Source organism: Myotis brandtii, unplaced genomic scaffold, assembly GCF_000412655.1.
Source record: "Myotis brandtii unplaced genomic scaffold, ASM41265v1 scaffold32, whole genome shotgun sequence".
NCBI classification, from domain to species: domain Eukaryota; kingdom Metazoa; phylum Chordata; class Mammalia; order Chiroptera; family Vespertilionidae; genus Myotis; species Myotis brandtii.
Window position 1 is genome coordinate 136,348 of NW_005362269.1, and position 19,705 is coordinate 156,052.

General features: G+C 41.4%; 1 protein-coding gene across 1 annotated transcript in view; it reads right to left on the minus strand.

Moving 5' to 3' along the window:
* The window catches only part of HTR4 (5-hydroxytryptamine (serotonin) receptor 4, G protein-coupled), a 166,335-nt gene that overhangs the window by 27,453 nt on the left and 119,177 nt on the right, over positions 1–19,705 (minus strand). The window contains exons 10-12 of the mRNA XM_014543063.1: positions 4,675–4,828; positions 3,743–3,784; positions 527–1,095 (exon numbers count right to left, since the gene is read on the minus strand). Coding sequence (XP_014398549.1) covers positions 527–1,095; positions 3,743–3,784; positions 4,675–4,828 — 765 coding nt within the window. The remainder of the gene's footprint in view (positions 1–526; positions 1,096–3,742; positions 3,785–4,674; positions 4,829–19,705) is intronic.

The window sequence follows — 19,705 nt, forward strand, 5'->3', positions numbered from 1 at the left end:
CACTTTTTTCTATACTTGAAAAATGTAAAACCAAGAGAGATTATATAAATGGTTAGTCATGGCACTGAGAGTCAAAATAAAGTCTATTTTTCCTTAAAACTTATGCTTTTTACCACTACCCTAAAATGCTACCTATAAATAATAGTAGATGGTATTTACTAAGTGCTTACTAGATGTCAGGCTCTGTACCAGGTGCTCTCCATACATTAGCTAATGTGATCCTCACAAAAACCCTGTAATGTAGATATCGTAGTTATAATCTCAATTTTACAAAAACGAAATTAAGGTTCAGAATGGTTAAATGACTTGCCCAAGGTCACAGAACTATGAAGAATGGATATAAATGTAGGTCAATCTCCCCTTACCCAATACTCTATTCCATGACCAGATGGTAGATTTTCTTTCATCTTTGCAAACACTGCACAGGTTTTCAAGAATAACCTGTCTGGAAAATGAAAACTGGACTGTGACCCAGTTTTCTGACTCACACAAATAAGCCAAACCTATCAAGCCCCTAAGCACTCACCTTAGCACGTGTGTGGACCCATTAATGGTTGTGGTTGAACAGGGGACAGTCTGGCCCAGAATGGAAGGTCTTCGGTAACGCTCATCATCACAGCAGAGGATGATGAGAAAGGCACGTCGAAAAGACTTATTCAAGAAAGCGTAGAGGAAGGGGTTCAATCCAGAATTGATATAGCCGAGCCAGAGGAAAGCTGTCCACACCTGCCCAGGGACCGTGTAGTCTACGAACGGATCCACAATATTGGTGACAAAGAATGGGGCCCAGCAGAGGCAGAAGCAACCCATGATGATGCACAGGGTCTTGGCTGCTTTGGTCTCTGTCCTCATGCGATGAGTGCTATGCTGGTCTGTCGGCTGGGGCCTGCCCTCCGAGGGGGCTCCTGCCCGTTGTAACATCTGGATCTGGTGGGCGTGCTCCTTGGCTGTGACATAGATGCGGTAATAGGCCAGCACCATGAGGAGAAACGGGATGTAGAAGGCTACCACGGAACAAGTGATGGCGTAGGGCTTGTTGACCATGAAGATACAGTACGTGGAGTTAGAGTTCTGAGGGAACTTCCTTTTTTCTATCTGAGAGGTGGAGGGAGAGAGAAAGGGAAGAAAAAAGTGAAGGGGAAAAAGTAGGAGGGGAATGAGGAAAATTGTAAGAAAAGAAAAAGGAGGAAAAAGAAGAGAAAAGGAGAATATGAAGGTAGAAAGAAGGGGAGGGGAACAGGGAAGGAAAGAGAGGAAAGAATAAATGAATTAAGGAAAAAGGAAAGAAAAGGTTTATCAGCACAGCTTTCTTCTTTTTTAAAAAAATAAACCTACAACCCTGATGGTAGAGAAAGAATATGACCAGATCCCAGGGCTCAGAGGACTTATTTATCCAAGAGGGGCTGAAACCCCAGTAAAGAGTAGAAATAAAATAGGGACAAAAATCACTCTTCATTCTATCTACCCAGCCAATAGTGGAGCCCTGCCTGTCCTCCCGTCTTGTATGCTTGCACACAGTAGATTTGGTAGTAAAAGTCTTCAAACTGTGACTCATCTTCTTCAAGACTGTGTTGGCTGTTCTTATAATCTCAACAATCCCCATATGAAATTGATCATTAGCTTATCAACTTCTATAAATATCTTTAAGGATTTCAATTGGAGTTAAAACAGAATGATTGAGGAAAACGGATATCTCTACGATGTTAAGTCTTCCCATTCACAAACATGATAATCCTTGCCCTTTATGGAAGTCTTTAAAATTTCATTTTAGTATTATTTAATATGTTTTGTGTAAATGTCCTGTGCATCTTTTGTTAGGTTTGTTCCTGAGTATTTGACTTTTTATCCTATTGCAAATGGTACCATGTTAAAATTATAAACCCTAATTATTTGTTGCCAGGAGGTAGAATTCAATGATTTTTTTTTGTATATTGACTATGTAGCCAACAACTTTGTTTAATGAATTACTAATATCTCATCTCTAGATTCTTTTGGGTTTTCTCCATGCACACTCATGTGATCTGTAACTAATGACAATTTCCGTTCTTCCTTCCTATTATTAATAACATCTTTTCTTGCATTATTAAACTTGACAAGTCCTCCAGTAAAATTCTGAATAAAAGTGGTAAGAGTGGACACCACTTTTACATTCCTAGTTTTTGGAAGGGAGCTATCGATATTTTACTATTAAGTGTGATACCTTTAAGTTTTTTGTAAATGCTTTTTATTTGATTGAGAAAGTTGAATTTTATGAATTTTAACAAGTCATAAATGGATATTGAATTTTGTCAGTGCATTTTTTGCAACAATGAGATGATCATGTGGGTTTTCCCTAATACAGTGAATTACATTGATTGCATTGCATTCCTCACTTGCATTGGATGCTGTGGTACACTAGATCCCTTTTGCAGGACTGAAGGTCTTTACTCCCAATTATGAATTCTGCAGGCTGAGCTCTTAATTATCAGCCTTCTCTGGGAAGAGCCCTTGGCTAAAGAGAGCTGTGTAACAAAATGACACTTCTGTACCTGAGGCCAGCCTGCATCCAGTGTGAATATTACACATAAATGAAGATAGGAATAAAAAATATATACAACACACAGATGTTATTACTTGTGTGACTTAGTATCTTGTCCTATAGTCTATTATAGGGTTATAGTATATCTTTCTATTGAATTGACATTTTATGATTATGAAATATCTCATTTTATCTCAAATAATTTAACTTGCCTTAAAATTATTTTATCACTGATAACAGTATAGTTATACCAGCTTTCTTTTGGTTAGTGTTTGTATACAATATTTTTCCATTATTTTATTTTCAATGTTTCTGTCATCTTATATTTCATGGGCCTCTCTTACATGCAGCATATATTATATATTGATTGGTTGGTGAAAATATTGTGACCAGAGACTTGGAGAAAACTAACCTTGTATTTCTCCAAGGAGCAAAGATTTAGTATTTGCTAATTCAGTGTCTGTGGCAAATAATTACTGCAAATAACGAACATCAACTGTATATGTATTGTGAACACATGGGTTCTGCTAGCTTTTCTCTGGGCAGATTCAATGTGCGAATGAGTGGAAAGCTATAAAATGCAGTCACAACATCATGGAGCAAATACTAGGCATGTTGACACTGAGATGCCACACCTTCAGTTCCACAAAGTAAATAGGGGATGCCTCACTCATAAATGGGCAAAAATCCCCTAGGTTATTTCCCTTAAAAGTCTACATATGACTGTGCCCTTATTAAAAGTTCTGATGCACAAAAGCTTATGCTTCCACAGGTTTTATCCATTAAGGAGTAAGTTAGTACAGACAGGAGGAGCACATACACTGGTTCCCAGTAAGCTTGGGCTTAGATATAGTGACCACCCCTCTCAACCAATGTAACTTTAGCTAATAACTTCACCTCTCCAATCCTCATTTCCTGAAGATAATAATAGGATATACATAGCCTTGTTGTGGGGCCTCAGTGAGGTTCATAAGAATAGGGACACTATTAACATGGGGCTCGGTGCACAAGAAGTGTTCATTTGTTGGCCATTATTATATTGGTTGTTGGAAACTTGAATTTCATTTCTTCCCAAGAATAGTAAAACTGAAAGTTTGAAAGAAGAGGGATAGAATTCAAGAAAATATCCATACAGTCTCCCTTGTATGGGTCCCCTTTTACTTCTCCACTCCTCTGTCCCCAGCATTGCTCTCAGAAGCCCTGGGAACTCTTGTTCTGACATACCACATGCAAATCCTCGCCCAGCCTTGGTTTGGATATTCCTTCCTGGACAAAGAACAAGGCAAGATTAGGGGCTAGAAATGGGGTGAAGAGAAGAAGGGGCAGCTCCTATTCTAACTGGTTCTGTTGGCCAGAGCTTGCTCTCAATCTCTCCTCTCCATTCCCCTTCCTACCATGAGATGGTCCTGGGATCAACTTTACAGTGACAACCTGACTGCTTCCTTAGGGAATGTATACCCCTGGTAATGAATCCAGACCATAGCTTTTAGTCACAAATTTAGTATTGCAAAGATAGTATGTCAGAGCTGGATGACTCTCAAAGACCACCTAGACTGGGGTTGGTAAATGCCTGACACGTGTGCCATCATGTTATTCCTCTAAACCCTGGAAGACACTATTCTCCACTGGGGACCAGTGGATCACAGCCTTGAAGGAAGTGGGTCAGTGAGAGCGCTGACTTGGGGTTCAGCTCTCAACTCCTGTCCAGGGCTCTCGTTGCTCTCCAAAAGCTTCGACTCACATGACAGGTTTTCTGTGGATCACTGAAAGCCTCAAAGACTGCCAGCATGAAATAGGATGAAGACCTCTCGGGGCACTGGAGTCAGAATGCTAAGCTTCAGACACCTGTTCTGCTATTTAGTAGACATATTAGTGGGCCTGTTACTTCACCTTTCTGAGTCTGACTTTTCTCATCTAAATGAGATCAGCAAAGGATGCTATCAGGCGTATAGGTAAAGTATTTCACATACTTTATGGCATACAGTAAGCATTCAAAAATGCTAGCTTGCTTTTTTGTTGTTGTTATTCTTGTCATGGCGCAGACCACTGTCAGAATCTTTCTCAGAATATCCACCCAACTTGATACTGTTTGTTTATGTAGAATCCCAAGCAAACAAAGGGAATCGGCCAGTGGGATCTGCATGGGGTCTACTCACCAAATCAATTATGCCAATGTTGTTCCAGCCTTGCATTATAGGAAGAAAAGAGATAAACATGGGGATGACCCAGCAGCCTCCCAGCATTAACGCGATGCGCAGAGGGGTCATCTTGTTCCTATAGACCAAAGGCTGGCAGCAGATGGCATAATACCTGGAGAGAGAATGGGGAGAGGGGTGCCAAGGGAGAGGAAGAAAGAGGGAGAAGGAGGGAGAATAATTGATGGGAGAGGAAGAGGGAGAAGAAGGGAGATATGAAAAGGAAATATTGGGAAAGAGAAAAATTGGAGGGGAAAGTTGAAAATAAAAATAAGAAAGAAAGAATAGAAAAAATAATGGGGGAGAAGGGGGAGAATGGGTAGCAGAGGAAGGGAAGGAGGAGGGGAGAGAAAAGAGAAAATAACAGAGGGAAGAAAACAGCAATTATACAATAAAATATGTTATATTGGCCAATGAGTTTCTGCTAATACAAATATCAACTTTCGATCACATCCCAGAATCATTTCCTAGAGCCAGCTCCATATCCCTCTTCCACTGCTAATGCCTGCACAGCTGAGGGTCTGCCCTGTCTCAGACACAGCTCCAACAGTACTCTCATGCCTGGGCATTTGAGGAACTTCAGTCCAGCCCTCTGGGCTTCAATGTCCTGGCATCTGTGATCCTCTTTGATAACAACTTGAGGTGACTCACACGTGGCCCGACATCTGAGCTCTAAGAACTGTCCAGATCTGTCACCATTCTCTTGATCACCTGCCTATACTAAAGTGATGCTAAGTCAATGTTCCTTACATTGTGGTCCAGGGATTCCACCCTGTTCCCCTGCATGAGATTCACCTGAGGAGGCCTATTTAAAATGCAGATGCCAAGGATCTCCTGAGGAAGGACCTGGAGTTGGCATTTTGACAAGAGGAAGTCATTACTGCTGTTCGCTAAGTATGCCCAGCCCCTCTTTCTGGGCACATGCGCTTCCTGGCCTCCTGTGGTTGGGTAGGGCCAAGTGACTGGTCTGGTCAATGAGTTGTGAACAGAGTTGACACGTGTTACTTCTGGGCTGGACTATTTCATTGTTTCTCTAAGAATGCAAAATTTCAACTATTTCCTGTTTCATCATTTCCTGCCTATAGATAGAGACCACCTCACCCGCTTTATCAGGTCTTCTCTTCCTCACAGGGCTCACTGCTCATCTTTCTTTGAGTCTGTGTTCTGCCTATGATACTGGCTTTCTTCTTACCTCCACATAGAGATGCAACCTGCCCCACTCAATGATCAAGTTTCTAACTCCAAGACTGTTCCTTGCATGCCATTCCAACCTTAGAGATCACCACTTCCATGTCCAGGCAGTTCATGGAATTTGACAACAGGCAAAACATCACAGTAGATCTATCAGCTATTTGTCTTTGCAAGAATCTAAAGTGCAAAAAGACAGCCTGAAGGCTAAGTCTCCTCTTTGAGATTTTATACCATTTAATGATGAGCCACCCCCCAACCCCCCTCATTTCATGTAGTTCACCTTGTTAATTTTCCCCACCTCTTCTTTTCTTAATTCAAAGCATAACTAATATAGCAATGGCAGTATTTTTGAAGAGGTGGGGGTGGGAGGAGTTGGAGAGGGTGGAATGAGAAGGAGAGGCCAATGTTAAAGCATGATTAGTGGGTGCTTTGGGAGATGGGGGGCGGGGATTATACTTTTCCTTCTAAGGCATCAGGGAGCAGCTGGCCGCACTATGCTTCCTGTGGCCAGAGAGACAGTGGTGTCTTGACTTGCAACAGAGTGCAAGGAACAAGAGCCCGGAGAATGGAAGAGGGGATTAGCCAGGAACTCTTTTTTTCTTTTTCTTTAAAAAAAAATTTTTTTTTATTGATTTCAGAGAGGAAGGGAGAGGGAGAGAGAGATACAAACATCAATGGTGAGAATCATTGATCGGCTGCCTCCTGCACGTCCCACACTGGGGATCAAGCCCACAACCTGGGCATGTGCCCTGACCGGGATTCAAACCATGACCTCCTGGTTCATAGGTTGACGCTCAACCACTGAGCCACACCAGCTGGGCAGGAACTCATTTTATTTCTGTGTGTGAAACTGACATGGTAGCCAACTCTAACTAAATATAACTTGGTAATAGAAGAATGATGATTATCTGGAATTCCCTCCATGCTCTTGACGTATAAGAAAAGCACGTTATATCAGAGTGGCAATTTTATTTTCTAACATAGAGATGGTGAATTAGGTGTGTATGAAAATATATTTTTTTCCAAATTTTGCTCCCTCCCTCATTTCCTGCTAGAGGACCTAGATTAGATATTTTGTTGTGTCCATTTAGCATCCTTCTTCTTTTTTCTTGGTAATAGCATCCCATGTCTTTGGGGAATTATCTCTTGTCTGTTGATGGGGTGTTGGGAAAGCAAATTATCGGATTCTGACATCTCCAGCCAAGGAGTCACCCAATCAGTGTCTCCTGGGATTCTAGACGTCATGCAGAGTGACGCAAAGATGGGACAGTCAGGGACGGTACCCTATTCCCGCAGCAAGTTCCTGGAGGGGCTGAGATTAGCTCCTTTCCCTGGGTCTTTGGGAAGCCATGCTCTTGCCCCTTCCGTTCTTCATTGTGTAACTCTTCCTTTAATTTAATAAGCCACCTTATATGTTGCCAATAAATGCTCTTTTTGCTTGAGTTGCTGTTATGGGTTGAACTGTGTCCCCTTCCTCCAAGAGAAATGTTAAAGCTCTAAACCTCAGTAGCTTGGAATGTGACCTTATTTGGCAGTGGGGTATATATAGAGCTAAGCAAATTAAAATGAGGTCATTGGAGTGGCCTTCATCTAAAATGACTGATAATCCTCATAAAAAGGGAATTTTGCACACAAAGACAGACATGCACAAAGAGAAGATGGCCACGTGAGGACAGAGGATTGGAATGATGCATCTACGGGCCAAGGAATAGCAAAGATTGTGAGAAAATAACCTGATGCTAGGAAGGGTTCAAGATTATTCCCAAGGTCTTGGTACCCTGAGGCAGCTGCCCTATTATCTTTCCTCATATCTTTTTAATCTTTGCTTTATAACAAAGAATTTAGAAAAATAAACATCTTTTTGAAGGCTGTATTCAAGAATCTAAATCAAGTAGATGAAAATAAATATTACTGAATAAAATGATTAATAAAAACTGAATTCCAGTGCTAACTGACTAATGACGCTTCCTTCCAAATTCTAACTTTTGTCTGTAAATCAAGGACTAGCTAAAAATCTGATCATTTGATTTTTATCTATTATGGTTGCTTTTTAGTTCCTATAATTGGATTATATTCCCCCTGCTAGTAAGAAAAATATTTTTCCTACCATGAATTGCCCCCCAAAAAACATGCATAATACCATTAGACAGAAGTAGCTAGTGAAAACTTGTATGCATATATATGCATAACTCATACACACAGACAATAGGGTGGTGAAGGCCTGGGGTGGGGTGAGGGCAGACTAGAAGGGGTCAATGGGGAAAAAAAGGGGGACATATGTAATACTTTCAACAATAAAGATTTTTAAAAAATTTTGCAAGTTCTTTGGAGGTCAGGCAAAACAACCTGGCTGAGTTAATAATAAAAGGTTCTATCCATATACTTAATAAGGACTCTACCTGTATTGTCTCAATAAGTCCTCACAACTACTTTTGAGATAGGAACTACAAATGTACCCATTTCACAGGTGAGCAAAAAGAAAAACAGAAGTTTCAGGATTTGTCTAAGGTCCCACAGGTGGTAAAAACCAGATCTAGCCCAGGCAGCCTGACTCAAGGGCTAGGACAGTGATGGCAAACCTTTTGAAAAAAGGTCAGCATTTTGAAAAACCCTAACTTAACTCTGGTGCTGTGTCACATATAGAAATTTTTTGATATTTGCAACCATAGTAAAACAAAGACTTATATTTTTGATATTTATTTTATATATTTAAATGCCATTTAACAAAGGAAAATCAACCGAAATAATGAGTTCGCGTGTCACCTCTGACATGCGTGTCATGGGTTCGCCATCACTGGGCTAGGATGTTACCCTCATTACTATTACTTCACTACCTCCCCTAAATCCCCAAGGGATTATTCTATATCTTTACAAGCCACTTTAGGAACAATCAAAACATATAAACACTAAATCTCAGAATACTGAAATCCCCAGTCCTGTCCACAATGAAGTGTAGCCAAGCCTACATGAATGCACCAAGGACTGGAATTCACCATTCTACCATAGTACATTGGGAACTTAAGGCGATCCTGAAATTAAGACTGTTTCTTCCAAGACTGCTTTCTGTAATTTCCAGTTTTACCCTCTGGCTACATTTAAAACTTCTATCTCTATTCTTTTTCTGTATAGTGGTCCTATGGACATCTGAAGAGGGCTTTTATATTTTTCTGAAGCCTCACTTTTTATAGGTAGAAACATCCCCAGTTATATTCAACCAGGGTTGATTTTGCTTGCCAAGGGATACTGGGCCATGTCTCGAGATATTTATTGTTGTTGCAACTGGGAAGGGTGACGGTCCTGGCATCCAGTGGGCAGAGGCCCAGGAGGCTGTTAGATGCACAGGACTGCCCCCCGCTCCCCCACCCCAACAAAAAAATCAACTGGTCTACAACGTCAGTAGTGCTGAAGCTGAGAAACCCTGGTCAAGAGGAGGTGATTTTTGCCAATGGCAGGGCTCCATGTCCTCTGCATGTGCTGTGGTGAGCCATTATCTCTTAAGAGTGGGTGCCATGATACTCTGATGTACCCTATACAAATGGGAGAAGACTAGTACATCTCCTTCCACCCTGCCCACCACAACTTAACACAGACAGGGGACACCCAGGAGTCCAAGACACCTGCACTCCTTCTAAGAGCAGGGTGCGAGGTGAGAAAGTCTTCCCCTAACTGATTTATAAAGTCCAGAGATGTTTGTCTCACTCATCCCTGTATCCCCAATGCTTAGTGCAAAGCTAGAGACAGAGTACATACTCACAAAATGGGTTGAATAAGAATAAGCCCATAATCACGACCAATTAAAATCAATTACACTGAATGTGGGACCATGTTTTGGGGATGTGAAAGGTCATATCTAATAGAGCAATGGGGAGGCTTTCTTTAGTAGGTATCTTTTAAGTAGGACTTTAGAGACTAGGTAAGAGTGGTGGAGGAGAAAGTGCAACACAGGTACGTGGCCAAAGAGACAGAAATATTATATATTTCAAATATATATATATATATATATATATAGATATGGGTTTCATATCAATATATATTTCACCAATATGAAATATATATCTACATAAGTATATCCCTATATCCACATAGCTGGACAGTAGAGTGTTTATAAGAAAGTAAAAGTAAATATGCCTTAAAAGGCTGGCTGAGGGGCAGGTCTCAGAGCACTGGTTCTCAGACTGTAGCCAGCATCAGAATCAACTGGAAACAGAGGTTGGTAGGTCTGGAGTAGGGCCCAAGAATTTGCATTTCTGACACGTTCCCAGATACTGCTGCTGCTGCTCACTTGGGACCACACTTTGAGAACCATTTGCTTAGAGGTGTTTGATGCTATGATAGGAGGAGTCACCAAAAGTTTTTGAACTGGAAAATTTCCATCACAATCAACACATCTGCACGCTTTACTAACCCAGCTGAATTACAACACATTCAATAGAAAGGGTTGTTGGTTCAAACCTAGGTGGACTGTGTTCGTAGATGAATGTAGTTCCGTCTCATCTTAGGAATAGACTTATCTGCAAGGTCTGTTCTCTAGCTTTTCATTGGACATTTCCCATTCTTCTTTAACTATAAAACTTTTAAAAAGTGGTTAAATGAATGTTCAAATGGCAAGTGAGGGTCCAGATGGCCAGGATTAACTAAGATGTACGAAGTCATTTCTTATGCAAAACATTTCAAAGTACTGCTTATAAAACTCCATTCAAACCCCTTTTGGTAGAACAGACACCAGCTTCCCCAACTGCAGCCAGGTGTAAATGTGTGATCAAATTGCCTTTAAATGTCTCTGGGGACACAATTTACTTTGACAACTCTGAGAAGACAGTTGTTTATTTTAAGCTTGAGCTAAACTCTTCCCCACTCTTGCAATTAAGGAAAATTCTTCCTGCTCACTTCCTGTCCTCTTACCACAGGGAAGGCAAAGGAGCAAGCAGAACAAGTTGGAATTCTAGACTCTCAGAATTAGAGGAGATTTTAACTTTATGTCTTCACATCTGGGGACCTTAACCATTAGCTCTGTAGTCTTAGAATCAGTTACTTCACTTCTCCAAGACCCAGTTTGCTCATCATAGTGTGGGTCATTATGCCTACTTCACTGTTTATCTGTGAGAACTAATAAAATAATATGTTCGAAACTTAAGAAATTCCTGGCACATAAAGCTTAATAAATAGCAGTTATTATCTACTCCCACCCCCTCTCATTTTTTATATACAGGGTAGGCAACAGTAGGTTTACAGTTGTTCATATAAAAATAGTACAATAATAAATAAATCATAATATAAGAATAAACTCTGTGTTTTGCATACTTACAGCTGTAAGCCTGCTTTTGCCCTCTCTGTATATTTGTTTTATACCTATTGTGAACAGATTCAAATACATTTTGGAACCAGTGCCTTTTTCACTATTTAACAAAACAGAAGTCTCTTGGTTCAACATCTCTCCCAGTAGTTGGTTCTAAGAAACAGAAAGGTGGACAAGTTGACCCTACAGAAGAAGCATTGAGACCATACTGGCCACCTGTTGTGGAGTTGATTACATGCAGCATCCTCTCAAGGACTTAATCCAGGCCTGGCCCTCCTACCTGAGATGGAAGAAGAGGTCATCCGGATCACCACTGAGACCAAATCTAATCTCTAATCAAGGTCAGCTCATGAAAGAAATGTCAACCACAGGGGAGAAGAGATGACATAGCAGCTGGGCGCTAAGACCTGAGTGCTGGAATGGACCCGGGAAAACAGAAACGTTTCACGAGATTCATTTTTTCACAGCTCCTAACTCATAAAGCACAGCGAATGGTCTTTAAATTTAGGACCAAGGAGATGATGAGCTCCACCGAAGCGGTAAACTTATGAGTTACAAGGGGCATTTTGCCTTAAGCAGGAAAATCAGTAGGTTCCAATCCAAGCTCTTTAGTGGATTGCCCTTCCAACTTTGGGACAGATCACTTGCCGTGTTTTCTTTTGTAAAACGGGGATTAACTGCATCTGAGTTTGTGTAAGAGGCTGTACTTGTGATGGATTAAAGACGGCCACACATTCTTTGACACTCCTTCCATGCAGAGGTGGGGAGTCTGCCGCCTTTCCTCGGATCTGGGGCTGCCCTGGGACTGCTTTGACCAACAGAGCACATGGAAGAGCTGTGGGCTACTCCCAGAACTATTTTTCAAGAGGACTCTTGGTTTCTCAAAGCCATGAGCTATCATGTAAAAATATCTAACATGTATGAACATGAGATCAAGTACAGAGACCTGGGGCCACAGAGACAGGAGAGGGGCCCGGCTGAGCCAAGCCTTCCAGATGAACCCACCAAGGCGCCATGCATATCATGAACTGCCTTGGACCCTCCAGGCCAGTCCAGTCTCCAGCTAAATACTATCAAGTGACTTCGGGTAAGCCAGAATTCCTGATACACAGGATTGTGAAATCTAATACTAATGCATTGTTGTTTAAATCACTAAGTTTTGAGGTAAATACTATGTGGTAAGAAGGGTAAATAGGTGATATATAGTCTGGAGTAATGGTGGGATTCACTGGGTACCAGCCCTCCCTCCAGGAGGTGATCCAGCCAAGCATTGTGGCAGAGCTCTGGGAAAGAGACTGGTCTTCTGCTCTTCGGTTTTGCTACATTTTAGTTCTGGTTGCCAGTAAGGAGGTGGGGAAAAGAGAAAAGCAGCAGTAACTTCAAGAAAAAACAACAACAAAAACTAAAGGCCTTTCCCGAAAGTTGTCAGTCATTTGAGGATCAGTGAAGAAGATCCCCACAGGTATATTCACTAGGAGACAGACAGGAAGGGAGGCTGAGAATGTAGCTAAGAAAGGAGGTAGAACTTCAGGTTTTGTGAAAGAAAAATGCGAGGTGTGGGGGATAGAAAGAGACTCTTTTCTGTCAGAGATTTGGGGGCCATCAGATGGAGCCTTTACAGGGATGATAATCCCAGATGCAATCTGTAGTTAGTGTTTACTATGTTCATCTTTATTAAATATTCCTCTGTACCGTCATGATAAGAAAACTCACAAGAAGGAAGTGCCAACTGGCTAGAAAGGTATCCTCCCGAGTTATTATAGACCAAAGGAAAAAGGATAATCTGACAAAAATGTCACCTGAAAACATCTTAGCAGGGCGAACTGGACACACACAAAGGTCAGCAAGATATACTTGGTCACATACATGAATTGACCAGCCTGCCAACAGACACTGGATGGCTGGCCCATTGACCCTTCCAGACTCAGCTCAACAGTCACATCTCCTGGAAAGTTATTTCTGGCCCCCAAAGCACAAGGAGAGACCATTTTCTGCCAGAGATATGAACTGATTCCCCATCTCTGCCCTGGTTTTTTACAGTACCTTATATCTCTCTCTCTCTCTGTGTGTGTGTGTGTGTGTGTGTGTGTGTGTGTGTATGGCATTTCTCTAACTGTACTGTGCTTATTCATTTTCTTTTCTACTGCTACAACTACTCCTATTCCTATTAACACACCACCCATTATTGAGGGTGCACTATGTGTCAGGGAATGTATTCTATATTTTATCTAATTCCTAGAACAACTCTGCAAGGGAGTTGTCACCATCCACATTTTCAATATGAGAATACTGAGGCCTAGAGAATTTAATCCACTTGTCCAACATCATATAGCCAGGATATGGTAAAACTGAGACTTAAACCTCCATGTGCCAAAGCCTATGTCCTTATCATATTAGTAAATGGGCAACACAACACAAGAGCATTGCTACCCAGAACAGGAAGGAGAATATGCAGTGCCCTATAAGCTCTGTGAGCTGAGGACACATAGAAAAATACATGTTTAAAGATGAACTTGACAGATAAGATAATAACTAAGAAGCTACTGCCGTAATCCAGAAATAGCATGGGAGGAAAATAAAGAGAAGGAAGATAGATCTGAAAGATATTTATGAAAATACAGCTATGATTTATCATCCAGCTGGTCATAGAGATAAGTAAAAGTTGACCTCAAGGAATTGCATTTAAATGACTCACAAATGCATCTTTGATGTAAAAAGTAGAAGAGGACATTAGTTTACGATGGAAATTTCCACTTTGAGCACCTTGGGTTTGAGAAAACAGAAAGATGCTTAAGGTAAGATGTTGAACAGGCTGTCCAACAGAGCCCGGAGGACCCCAGAGCCCTGCATGGGACAAGATTGCAGTAGAGATCAGAGCGGAAGTGCAGGTGAAGCCAGAGGACAGGTGAGCTCTCTGAAGGAAAGAGGGGAGATACCCAGGACTAGAAGGCTGAGGGTCTAACCTTGAAGGACACTCAGCTATGTAGTAGGAAGTAAAACACAACTCCCCGTGTCTAGGAAGGCACCCACAATTGCCATGTGAAACTTGCACTTGAAAAGTAAAGCAATAATGGTATAAAACTTGTGGCTAACACTTACTGAATGTTTACTAGGTGCCATCACTAGCTTATGTTCCTTGTGTGCACTCAGTAATTTATTATTCATAAACCCCAAAAGGAACATACTATTATTAACACAGTTTTATTGATGAAAAGATAAAACCCAGAGGATTTAAGTAACTTCCCCAAAATCACAATTCATAACTCGTCAACCTGGGAGTGAATCCAGGTAGTCAAGCACTAGCACCCCAAAGTCATTTCAAACAACCACATTCACATGTCAAAGTGTTTCACGCTCAGTTAAACATGCATGAACAGCTACTCTGGGCCTGTAAGGAGAACACAAGAATGGATGAGATAAAGGCTGACTCTCAAAGAGCTGACAGTCTAGGGCAGTGGTTCTCAACCTTCTGGCCCTTTAAATACAGTTTCTCATGTTGTGACACAATCATAAAATTATTTTCGTTGCTACTTCTTAACTGTAATGTTGCTACTGTTATGAATCGTAATGTAAATATCTGATATGCAGGATGGTCTTAGGCGACCCCTGTGAAAGGGTCGTTCGACCGCCAAAGGGGTCGCGACCCACAGGTTGCGAACCGCTGGTCTAGGGTGAGACAGACAAATAAATCAATCATTAAAACAAGTAATAACTGCTGTGTTTATATTTAACGTTCTATGGGAGCTCAGAGGAAGAAACAATAACTCTCCTTTGGGAATGAAGCCTGACTAGTTGGTGGAGAAGGTGACACCTCTTATCTGAGTATTGGAGAAGGGTGTACATTCACCTGGAAAAAGAAAGGAACTCAAGACACAGGTAGCAACATGGAGTTATGAGGAAATGCATCGTACCCAGGAGATGATAGCAGATCACCTCACTGGGAGGTGAGACAGGAAGGACAGACTGAGGACACCTTGGGAACAGCACTGAGAGACAAGCTAAGGATTTCGCCTATTGTTGATAACGTGTCACTAAAAACCCCCTCTGAGGCTTTCCACGTGCTGTTTTCTGAAACTGTCGCTCCTCATAACTCACCTACTGACATCTACATTGTCCACAGCTTCAGTATCACTTCTCCCGAGAGCCTTCCCTGCATTGGAGGCCACGTGCTCCAAAAGCTCCTTCGACTTCCTCTCATTCTACCGTATTTCATTGACCCCCCCCCCCAATTTTACTGTAATTACCTATCAGCGGTCTGCATTCTCCACCAGACTAAAATCCCTGCGATTCACAGCTTTCTTCTGATTCCTCACCACTGCATTTCCAGGGCTCTGCTCAGCTCCTGGCAATTAGTAGGCACTCAATAAATATTTGATGAAATGAATATAAAAATAAGATTCATATCCTCTGGCATGAACTTCAACTTGACAAATATTACTGTCGTGTACAAAGCATGAACCAACCCTCAAGGAGTAGATGAGAGGGCGAAATGTATAATATGCTTTCCTTGTAGAGATGCATTTCAGCCCTGTTGGGAAAACAAATGTAATTGCGTGACACAAGTTCATAATGATGGACACTTTTCATTTATACAAAATTGAGTCGTGCTCCAGGGAAATCATGAGAAATGCAGAGACACTTAATTCCAGCACAGTATAAAATATGCAGCCTTTGAGTCAGAATTGTATGTTTTACAAGTAAACCTATTTTCAAAGAAAATCTGTGACTGAGGAGGATTTTTGCAGTTAAAACACATCAAGCTCCCAGGCTGCCAAGGGGAAGGATGACAATTCAGTTAGACATATCAAAGAGAAAATCTCGCAATGCTGTAGGGAATGCTATCTTCAATGAAGTGAAATAGATTTTTTAAAGGGAATTGCATTTGATGCCAAATGTAGGACAAGTACACCAGAGAAAGGGGACCAGAATGGTCAAGTCTGAAGAGTCTGGCATACGAAGCCAGAGGAAGGACCTAGCGATGTTTAAACCAAAATAAACAAGACCTGGGGGTGACACATGTCTGTCTTGTTGTGGAGGCTTCATAAAAATACTTGTAGGTCCTTTGGCCAACCTAAGAGAAGTTGATGTCTGTTGTTCTTGCCTGTCCAACAACCCCACTGCTATTCTCCAGTGCCATATGTTGTGGTAAAGCCCACAGACATGGGTCCTCATCTCTACCCAGCAACCAGCTGTGTTATCCCCACACCACAATGATTGGTTAAGGGAAGAGTGTGTGACTCAAGCAAAGCCAACCGAAGTTCTTCCATAAGAAATGGCATTTCGGTTTCTCCTCCTGTGGACTCAGACTTAAGGATGCTTTAAGACTCACATTGACTGAGGCTATTTTTCTGAACTCAGCGTGAAAAGGAATCCAACAGGAAAACAGGACAGAAACAAATAAGGAATATATAAAGACAGAAACAGACGTAGAGACAGAGAGGAACCACAGACAGAAAGAGAATGAAAGGCAGAAATAAAGAGGAGAGGGAGACTGAGACAGAGGGAGAGAGCTAGACTGCATAGCATTGTTCAAATCCTCCAGAGAGCCATGTCCGAAGCCAGACTTTTGAGATAATTGAGCCAATCAATTTATGTTATGTCCCATGGTGCTGAAAAAAGACCCTATTTATCATCTGGTAAGCAAGTTGGTAAGAACTCTATAGTCAAGCATTTCATTTGGGTACATACAGGGAAAGCCCTCTTCAAAGGTTAATTTAAAACATAAGTGCATTTGGGTAAGCTAAAAATATATTCACATAACAAATCTGCTTAATGGATATAAAATAATTGGAATTTAGAGGGAGCGATACTTAACAGTAGTTACCTCTTGGGAGTATAGCTATAAAGGTAGGGAGGAAATTGGGGACATTTTTGTGTATTACTTGTGAAATGATGACATGTTTATAATGTTCAGGTAGTACGTGTTTTTTTAAAACTATGGTGATTAGAAAAGAGATTGTTGAAACAGATCAAACACAAGGTTGTGGAGATGGCTGTGAATGTCGGAGGGAGGAAGAATCTGCTAACGGGAGAGTGGAGGCTCCCAACGGGAAGAATCTAGGGCATTCTATGAGAAAGCAGAGAGATGCACTGGCTGAAGGTTTCTACATTCCAGTGGTGCTCTGACTTCAAAGGGAACTCCTAACACCGAACTCAGAACGTTCTCGGCCAGTTGAGGAATGTGCTGGCCCAGGAGTACTTTCAGCTAAAAGGTTCCGGTGGATACTCTTGCATTCCAGAAGTGTTAACTTCTAGCAAAGGGAAAAACGAAAGCTTAAAACATATTATTTCCAAAATCAGTAAAAGGGAAGTTTTCCAATACCAATCCAATTGACCATCCAGTCTAGCCAGCTCCACCCACAGTAGCACCTATATAACCATCATTGATGGTTTGGTGTACTCCCCCCACTCACTCATGCATACCCAGATACAAACATCTATATATTTAGTTTAGAAAAGTGGAATTATTATAAACAATAAAGTCTGAAACTTGCTTTTTTTTCTTCATATAACTCACCAGGGATATCTTTCTAAGACAATACCCAAAGCTATTCCTCATGATTTTTAATGGTGGTGTTATAGTATTCCACTTTTAAAACCAGTGCTCTGTTATAGATACTTGGTTGGTTTTCATTCACCACAGAAACTTAGATTTAAAATAATCAATGGTATTTTATGCTTTAGTGCAGTTCTGACCTCTCATGACCTGTATTATAGGATGCATGGATTTTAATTATGCTTTGTAAATTATTTTTAATGAGGCAATAAGCTTTCATTAATAGGATTCAATTCTCACCCAGCCGGTGTGGCTGTGGTTGAGCATCAACCTATGAACCAGGAGGTCATAGTTTGATTCCTGGTCAGGGCACATGCCAGGGGTGCAGGCTTGATCCCCAGTGTGGGGCATGCAGGAGGCAGCCAATCAATGATTCTCCCTCATCATTGATGCTTCCATCTCCCTCTCCCTTCCTCTCTGAAATCAATAAAAAATAAATAAAAATAAGAAATAAAAATGTAGGATTCAATTCTCAAAGCACCTGGAAGCATAGTGGATAGAGAATGGGAGTTGGGGAAATGTATTTCATAATGTTTTGCTTTGATCTAGGGGTCTGCCATCTGGGTGAAATTGGGATTCATAGTGAGCGTTCTTGCTCGAGAGACACTACCCTTTCTGAGTCATCCCTGCAGATTCTCAGCAGCTCTAGAGAGCACAAGCATCATGCCAGGAGTCACATGACCAGCGATGACATCGCACCTCACTGAGACACTCACTCTGTGCTCTGCCCCAGCCTAGGCAAGCCCAACTGTCATGGGAGGGACACAGCAAAAACAGAAGCCAGATGATAAACAAAATCATACTCTTCCAGGATAACTTGTTGCCCTATGATGTCCAGAACCAACCTTCCAGCCCAAAGAAAATATCACTCTTGGAACAGGGAGACACCTGGCCCGTGGCCCAGGCTCCCAGAGGAAAACCAAACCATCTGATTCTATTTTACTTACGGAGTTGGGTTTCTGATGTATACTATCAGAGAAGGAAATGTAATTATTGGCAGCATTCTTCTCAAAGAGAATGTGCTGTACACTCCGATTGTTCAATAGTGTTTACGAAACACCTTAATCAGTATTGATGTGATTATTGCTTAACTGTCAACTTCCCCCAGTAAAAGGTAAGTTCCCTGAGGGCAGGGGCCTTATCATTATTCATATGCATGTGTTTTCTCTCACTGATGGAGACAGAGATATTTAAGAAAAAAAAATTTTTTTTATTATAATTGTGGTTTTAATCATAATTGCCTTAAGTTCTCAAAGGAGAATGTGTTTTGTGGGGTCAGAGAGGCCTTCTGCAATAAAGAGAGGACCGAGCTAAAATCTGAAAGGCATGCAGGAGAGGAGGGGGCAAAGGAACTTTCCAGGCAGAGGGAGGAGCCAAGGTCCTGCGATGGCTGAGCATGGAGCACTGGAAAGAGAGAAAGGCCAAGATAAGAGAAATAAGGTTGCCTTGATCCCTCAGCTTTGCCTTCTCCAAGTTCCTATAACACTTGCGGTCTCACTGCTCATTTGAGTAATGATTACATGCAGGATACCCTGGAGGATTTCCATATATTGTCTAGTTCCTTACATTTTATTATTCTAATGTGAACTTTCATCCAGTATATACTGGTTGTCTTAAAAAGTCTTTCATGTACTAAAGTCAGACTGTTATAAAAAAGCTAATTCAGATAAATTTCAACTATGGCACAGCATGGGTCTGGCTTTCAACCAACAATTCAGCTTTATCAATGTCATCATGCCTAGTTATAGAGTGGAATCTCATTATACATACATTTAACTTAAGCACATTCAACTCTAAGTTCTTGGCAGAGAGAGGGAGAGAGACAATGTATATAACGTAGGCCATTATACCTCCCATTCCAATCAAGGAGCAGCTGTCCCACGGATAGGATATGAATCTGCTGAATCGCCCGCCCCCCCCGCCCCCCGCCCCCCTGGGCTCTGTCCCCA